Raw genomic sequence first — 8761 nt, 5'->3', positions numbered from 1 at the left:
ACAAATTTGCAATTTTGCTTTGGATCCTTGTAAGAGTTTGGCAACTAACTGTTCATTATAAAGAGGAGAGAAGAGTGCTATTTCCTCATTTATCAAAAGGAAATTGACTCTCTTTCCTTTTGTTATAACTATTAACTTTGAAATAAAATGTATGGTGATAATAATAAATGAGTCATCGTTTTGGGACTGAAATAAAAGAATGTAGAAATGATCAACCATTCAAATCCCTATAAATTTCTACAAAGTCCTACATATGCAGTAAATGAATCTTCTGTCTACAAACAGACCAGACTGATGGGCAGAATCTACTTTTTTCTTGAATTGTTTCAAGTAAAGAAATCCCCAGTCTTTTTTGAAGTCTAAAAATAACAAATGTTAGAAGAATATTTGTAAACAGGAAAAGCTCTGTATTCTATTACTTAAACCTCATGGAAGTTTATAAAAATGTTTTATCTTTGTTTTTTTTTAACAAATTACATTTTGGAAATGTGATTTGTCTCTCAAATATATCTGTAATTAGTCACAGTGCTGTAGTGTAGGTTGAAATCAACTGTTCTACACGCTATCGAATAATTCCTTCTGCTTATAGCTTTTTCAAAATTGACATTGATACATTATAAATTATGGCAAGAAAATATGGAATAAATGCATGAATTTTAAATCCCAGAATTAATTAAAATCTTTTACTGTTATTGACATATATAGTTTAATAGAAACTCGATTGAATAATATTTGCATGTGATTTACATTCAATTTTCCCACATTCATTTTTGCATAGAGTTTGCATACATTTCAATGTATAGTAATTTTCTATATTTGCAGTTAGACTGCTAGACAGAAAGAAGTCATTCAACTAAATAATCATTGAAAGGACTGGACCCTGAGGGAGCTAAAGGCCTCTTGGTACTCAGTAACGTCACTGGGCAATAATATGGGCAAGTCTGCTGCAGGACACAACCCTTGTCAGATTGGCTCAGTCTCTCAGTCTGAGAGAGACATGAAGTTCTGTCAAAGTCTTGTACGTTCCTTGAACACAATCCCCAAAACTCAAGAGATGGTAGAAACTACCATAGCTCCCTTCATCCTTCTTTCTCAATTTTAACATCCATACATTTTTACAAAAATTTTTTCAATGCTCTTGAATTTTTGTTTGTTTGGTATCTTGGGGGAAAGGTGTCCACCATACATAGTAAATCAGAAATGGGAGGCAGGAAGAGATTCTTTGAAAAAACGCAGGAAGAAGATATTTTTAAATAATGTATTTGAATAAAAGGTTGTTACTGCTGGAAATATTTACTGAGTTATCCATATTAATGGTCTGAATAAGTTTAGGGTTGGCCTATAGTGGCTTTACCTAATCCGCTCATCTCCAGACATGAATGAACCAAGAGCTGTTCTCTGCTGTCAGCATTTACTGAATCTCTCATGTTTTGAGAAGGAAAAAGAGGACTGGCTTAACTGTGGTTTGGGGGATTCTGGCCAGATTCTGAAATTCTATGCCACATGCTAGAGCCCTGCAAGTTACTCTGGATGTTTCCGGTTGTTGGTCAGGCCCAAGGATTCAATTGTGACTTCAGGTAACCCAAGCTTTGCTTGAGGGATAGAATGAATAGGTCATTTATGGTTGCCCCTAAACAGAGGGATAGGCTCAAGATTCTCTTTCAGAAACGTCAATCTTTTTGCACATGGAGGATGGATAAAGAGATAGGAAAGACTGGGAAAAAATAAAAAAGAAATAGAAAAAAACAGAGTTGGTAGCTGACCCTTTGGAAAGGGTAAGATAGAATGCAGAGTCATGGTTGACTTCTAGATTTTGGTCTGAGTGCAGGGATGTGGTGCGTTGTGTCGGGGAAAGCATGAGGAGGTGTAGGCGTGACTGCCATGTTAAGTCATGGTAGCTGTGGGATAACCTAGTGGAAGTTCTCAGTAGGTTGCTCAATATGTGGTATAGAAGCCAGGAACGACATCTGGGTTGGAATTCAAGGTGGTGAATAAAATCACCAGAGTGAAAAGGAGAATGTGTAGACAAATCCTATCAGCTAAGACTGCTACCATTTAATAATCCTCAGAAGCCTTAACTTCTGAAATGATTTTGTACAAAAAGATTACAGCTCTTGAGGACTTAATATATGCACTAAAGTAAAAATTGCAAACAAAATTACTACATAGACCAGGAAGATACAAAAATGAGATAAAAAGAACGGGGACCAATTAAACTAGAGAAGGCATAGTCTGCCTAAGCCATTCAAGTTATTTTTTTTTCTACTGTTATGTTTTTAAACACTGTTAATGTCCAAACAAAGTACATCGACAAAGAGGATATATCCTGCAGGCAGCCACTTTGTACCTCCAGAGTAAATTTCAATAGGCCAGATTGCCCATCAATGTCCTCCTTAAACACAAATAGTCTGGATTAAAATCTTTTGAAGTACATCTAACTATATCTCCCTCAGAATCCAACACAATATCACAGAGAAGGTTGCTTATGTGCTTTTAGGGCAGCTTTAAGGTTTCAAATATCCACAAGATCCCTAGAAAATGGACAAGGAGGCTGAGAAAGTTACTGCTAACTCATGGCAAGGTGAGACACATTTTTCCATTGATGCCCTGCTGAAGGACTTTCTGCCAGGTACCATCTTTGGGGCTAATTCCAGGGCAATGTTATTGAAAGTTCTGCAATAGAAGAGTGTGTCTCCTTCCTCTGTCCTAATTCAACCATAGGACAGCCCCTAATCTTTCAGAAATTGGAAAGTCCTGGTTTACATTTAGTGAAAAATCTAACAGCAAGTTCTTTCTGGAAAGTCTCCTTACCTCTGCTGTCTTTGTTTTTTTTTTTTCCCTTGGAGCATAAGGGCTTCTGGATCCAGGGCCGAGGATACAGTCAGGCTGCTTAAAGTATCCTTTACTTTGAACACTGATGGGCCCTGTGCAAATATACAAATTAGGTGAAATTGCCATTAGCATCCTTATCCAACTTATCTACACCAGTTGACCTTATACTCTGGTCTCTATCAGAGCTTCTAGAACAGCCTAGAGAGGCTGTACATGATGTAATCTCTCCCCTACCTCATTGGGCAGCTTTATGAATTATCTTCGCCAAAAAACAGTTCCCTGATAAATGAGTTAGCTGATAATCCACTTGGCCACTTGGTTATCTCTGGTCTCCCAATACAGTTCCTTTTATTCCAGTTGTAAATTTAACCCAGTTACTAACAGAAAGAACTATTGAAAGATAACTTTGATGGACAATTTCTTCCCCCAAACTTGTTGTTTTTGTATCTTTGTCCTTTAACTAAAAATCTCAGCAAAGCCTATGAGACTATCAGTTTTCATGTATCAATAGTTATCAGTTGCAAACTTGAGATGCTTGCTCTATTGTGGGCTCCCAATAATGATTGAATTTAAGCCATGAAATAAAACCAGCTTATAAAACACCAGGAAGTTGTCTTGTGATGGGAAGGTAAGTTCTGACAGATCTTCTTCTATCATTCAAATGTTCTTATAAGATAAAGAAATGTTTTGCTGTAACACTGCAGAAATAACTATAGCAGACCAGCCCATTTCACGATCCCTTAATCAGAGAAGCCCAAAGCATTGGGGTTGGCCATCCTAGAAGAAGGTAAATAAAAACCCTTACTGGTATAAATCACAACTGAAGCATTATTAAGACGGTGAAACCAGGAAGATACATAACTGGCTTAAATTAAAAGACAAGCAAAAACATTAACAAATATTTGGGAACCTGTTATTTGACTGGCATTGGACTAGGATCCACGATAAATACAAAAGATATATCAGACACTGTTTCAATCTACAAGCATTTATACGACTATCTTCCATTTTAAAGTTGAAAAATGACAATTCAGAGTGCATATTCTCCCTTCTCAGTGCCCAAACAAGTCAGGCCACATCGCCCCTGCTCATCTTCCAGAAATATTTTGAACATTCTGACTTTCAGCCCAAATGCCCACACACCCCTTGATCACAGCTGTTCATGAATTGCTTCTGGGTGAAGGCAGAATGTTTCGGTGGCACCACAGGGGGCTTTGTTCTCTTGGGAAAGCCGTGTGCTGCCACTCTCCTTGCCCAACCGACTCTGGTCCTGCAATTTCTGCCTTTCTTGTCCAAGGTCTGAACAAAGCAGCAGCTGCTGATCCCGGCCGGCCAGCTGGTATCTGAGCAACTGCTCTTGTGCCTCCTTCCAGTTCCCATTCGCTTGCACGTACACCTGCTGAGCAGGAGACCCCAGAGTACAGGTGTGCCTGTGGGATGTGACACAGGTAATACTGGCAGCTGGCACAGCAGCTTCTCGGCTGCCACCCTCCTCTCGGACAGCACGGCGGCTGACCTTCCTTCTGGACACTCCATTTAATGACTCATGAGGGAGCTGGTTCGGCTTTCCCAGAATGACCTTCATCCTCATATCTGTGGAGAAAAAAATAGGGGAGGAAATGGAGTTAGCTCTCAATCAGCAGATTACCCATGTTGCATATTTAGCATTCCTGAAAAGATAATTGCTAAATCATTCAAGTTTGAGGCTAATCAGCTTATCTATTTCCAAATAATTTTGGAAATATTTTTTCCTAAAACAACCCACTGTGTCCCATGCCCAATTTATAATTAATATTAATTATCTAATAAAAGTTTGATGATATTGCTTCCCAGAGAAACACTTTTGTGATGTTGATAAGTCAACAAGGGTTTTTCATTGTAAACAAGACAGTATAACAGACTGCAGTTAGGCCTGACCAAGAGGGTTAACTAACACTCGCATTGAGAAATGTGAGCACTGAAAACGAGTCTTATCTAATACTTTGGCTTTTACGCCAAATTTACATAAAAATTTGAAAAACTTTGATTAAAAAAACACATTAATATAAACATATGTAGAGATAACACACATATATATAAATAAACATGTATCCATATGAGTATGTACATATGTAATTGTGTAATAGTAGAAGGAGCACTGGACTGGAGTCACAAAATTAGAGTTCAGGCTCTCCCCGGTGAATTGGCTCTGTGACTTTCATCTAGTCACTTAGCCTCTCTGGGCTTCAGTCGTACAATTTTATATTATCCTCAAGTGCTACTTAACAGTTTCCTAAAATGTATTTCATTTTAACATTCTTGTTTTGTTTTCTTCCCTTGATATTTCAATTACATTTTATTTTTCTAACCAACAGAATTCATATTCAACTCAGAAGAGTACAACATGGGTGTTGACTGTGGTAAAGAGATGATCTGGGCTTTTTTTTTTTTTTGTCTGATTGTATAAGTTTTATTTTGATTATGTTTGATTCATTTTTTTATTAGTTTCAGGTGCACAAGGCAAAGTAATACTTAGACATTTATCATTTATATCCCTCACACTGTGTGAACCCCCCTCCCCCCATCCACTATCCCTCTGACATCGCACACAGCCATTACATTTCCACTGTCTCTATTCCTAATGCTGCACTCTGCTTCTTGTAAGTATATACATACACACACACACACACACACACACACACACACACACACACACACACAAACTTGTAGTTGACATTCATTATTGTTCAGCTTCAGCTTCAGGTGTACAATGCAGTGATCAGTCATCTACATCATCCCTGAAGTGGTCTCCCTAATGAGACAAGTGTCCATCAGATACCCTACAAAATCTTTACAACATTATTGATTACATTCCCCAAATTAATTTTCAAAACCCCATGGCCATCTTGTGGTTACTGACTGTTTTCCAATCCCCTCACCTTCCCCCTTATCCCCACATCCCTCCCATCTAGCAACCCTCAGTTTTTCCTCTATGTCTCCGAAACCGTTCCTGATTAGTTCATTCACTTATTCTTTTCTTTAGATTTCACATATAAGTGAGATCATATGGTATTTGTCTTTCTCTGTCTGACTTATTTCACTTAACACAATGTTCTCTAGGTCCATCCATGTTGTTGCAAATGGTAAGATTTCATTCTTCTTTATGGCTGCGTAATACTCCATTGTATAAATGTACCACAGTTTCTTAATCCAGTCATCTACCGATGGGCATTTTGGTTGTTTCCATGTCTTGGCTATTGTGTATAGTGCTGCAATAAACATAGGAGTGCATAAAGCTTTTTGAATTAGGGTTTTGGATTTCTCCAGATAGATACCTTGGAGTGGAATTGCTGGATCATAAGGTAGTTCCATTTTCAGATTTTTGAGTTACCTCCATACTGTTTTCCATAGTGGCTGCACCAATCTGCAATTCCACCAACAGTGCACAAGGGTTCCCTTTTCTCCACATCCGCGCCAGCACTTGTTGTTTGTTGATTTATTGATGATAGCCATTTTGACTGGGGTGAGGTGGTATCTCATTGTGGTTTTTATTTGCATTTCTCTGATGGTTAGTGAGATCAAGCATTTCTTCATATGTCTGTTTGCCATCTGTATGTCCTTTTTAGAAAAATGTCTCTTCACGTCCTCTGCCCTTTTTTTAATTGGGTTGTTTGCTTTTTTGGAGTTGAGTTGAGTTTTTTATAAATTTGTGATATTAACCCCTCATCAGATATACCATTGGCAAATATCTTTTCTCATTCAGTAGGATCCTTTTTGTTTTATTGATAGTTTCCTTTGCTGTGAAAAAACTTTTTCGTTTGGTGTAATTCCACATGTTTATTTTCTCTTACTTGCCTTGCGCAAAGGGATATATCAGTAAAAATCTGACTCCGGGTAATGTCTGTGAAGTTTCTTCCTATATTTTCTTCTAGGAAATTTCTGGTTTCAGATCTTGTATTTAAGTCATCAAGCCATTTTGAATTTATTTTTGTATATGGTGTAAGGAGGTGTTCCAGCTTCATTTTTTTGCTTGTGTCTGTCCAGGTTTCCCAGAACCATTTATTGAATAGACTGTCTTTACCCCACCGTACATTCTTGCTTCCATTGTCGTAGATTAAATGGCCATATAGGCATGGATTTATTTCTGGACTCTCTATTCTGTTCCATTGATCTATGTGTCTGTTTTTATGCCAGTACCATGCTGTTTTGATTGCGGTAGCCTTGTAGTATAATTTGATGTCAGGTATCGTTATACCTCCCACTTTGTTCTTATTTCTCAAGATTGCTGAGGCTATCCAGGGTCTTTTATGGTCCCATATAAATTTTAGGATTATATGTTCTATTTCTGTGAAAAACGTTATTGGTAGTTTGATAGGAATTGCGTTGAATATGTATATTGCCTTAAGCAGTATGGACATTTTAACGATATTAATTCTTCCTATCCATGGACATGGTATGTGTTTCCATCTATTTGTATCTTCTTTCATTTCTTTCTTCAGTGTCTTATAGTTTTCTGAGTACAGATCTTTTACTTCTTTGGTTAAATTTATTCCCAGGTATTTTATAGTCTTTGAAGCAATGGTAAATGGGATTTTTTTTTTTTTTCAATTTCTCCTTCTGATGTTTTATTAGTGGTATGTACAAATGTAACTGATTTCTGAATATTAGTTATGTATCCTGCTACTTTACTAAATTCATCTGTCAGCTCTAATAGTTTCTTGGTGGAGTCTTTAGGGTTCTCTATGTATAGTATCATGCCATCTGCATATAATGACAATTTTACTTCCTCCTTACTGATTTGGATGCCTTTTCTTTCTTTTTCTTGTCTGATTGCTGTGGCTAGAACTTCCAGCACTATGTTGAATAGAAGTGGAGAAAGTGGGCAACCTTGCCTTGCTCCTGATCTTAAGGGGAATGGTTTTAGCTTTTCCCCATTGAGTATGATGTTAGCTGTGGGTTTATCATATATGGTCTTTATTATGTTGAGAGATGATGCCTCTATTCCCACTTTCTTAAGGGTTTTTATCATAAATGGCTGCTGGATTTTATCAAATGCTTTTTCTGCAACTATTGATATGATCTGGGCATTTTTGTACTAATCTGTCCCAATTGTTTGAAGCATGTATTATATAAGCAATGATACCTGTAACTTTTAAAAGTGTGATCATGCCACATATAAATGAATGAACTAATCTACTATCATGGTGCTTGAGCAATACGTGATGGTGAACTAGAACTATTTAGAGTTTTACTGCTGTAACTGAATCACACCTACCCAAACTGTTATTTACGGTATGAAAGATGTGAAAGATGGTCCCTAGAAGCTACATAGCACAGCAGCTGAGAATACAGGCTTGGAATCAAACAAATGCAGTTAGATGTGTTGTTTGTTCCCTTACTTGCTGAATAAATGTGCAAATTGTACCTTATCCTCTGTGTGTTTCAATTTCCTCATCTGTAAAACAGTGGAAATGACAGTATCCACCTCATAGGACTGCTTGAAGTTTACCTAAGATGAATCATGCAAAGCAGTGCCCAGAGCCTGTGATCCAGAAAAAGACTGAATAAATAATAACCATCATAATGCAAATCACTAATGCTCACACAACACTCCACCCTGCCAGACACTGTTCTGAATGCTTTACATCCATTCACTCATTTAATCCTCATAACCGCCAGAGGTTTTGTGATTTATAGTAAGAAATCCTTTTCTGGCACAGAGCTCTTACAATCCTTGGAATTGCCTAAGTGAGAGAAGGACTGAAGATATCTTTTGTTAAGGTAATGAGGTGACTTTTGGACCTCACCTAAGGATGGGAGCTGGTTGCCAAGAGAACCAATCTTGTTATGAAAGGATAGAAACTTTCAGTCCCACCCCTTGACCTCTGAGGAAGAGAGAGGGGCTGGAGGTTAATTCAATTGGCAATGATTCAATCAATCATGTCTATGA

At 37.6% G+C, this 8761-nt stretch overlaps 1 protein-coding gene across 7 annotated transcripts in view; it reads right to left on the bottom strand.

Annotated features, from left to right (window-relative positions):
- Positions 1-3719: 3719 nt before the first annotated feature.
- Positions 3720-8761, bottom strand: part of PKHD1 (PKHD1 ciliary IPT domain containing fibrocystin/polyductin) — a 429303-nt gene continuing 424261 nt past the window's right edge. For all 7 annotated transcript variants that reach the window (XM_074333066.2, XM_088795661.1, XM_088795663.1 and 4 more), the window contains one exon: positions 3720-4425. In XM_074333066.2, coding sequence (XP_074189167.2) covers positions 3983-4425 — 443 coding nt within the window. In that variant the 3' untranslated portion in view covers positions 3720-3982. The remainder of the gene's footprint in view (positions 4426-8761) is intronic.

The sequence above is a fragment of the Rhinolophus sinicus genome, chromosome 2 (assembly GCF_057876585.1).
Source record: "Rhinolophus sinicus isolate RSI-liver-muscle chromosome 2, RSI-T2T, whole genome shotgun sequence".
Lineage (NCBI taxonomy): Eukaryota > Metazoa > Chordata > Mammalia > Chiroptera > Rhinolophidae > Rhinolophus > Rhinolophus sinicus.
This window is presented reverse-complemented; position numbering and strand designations above follow the sequence as displayed.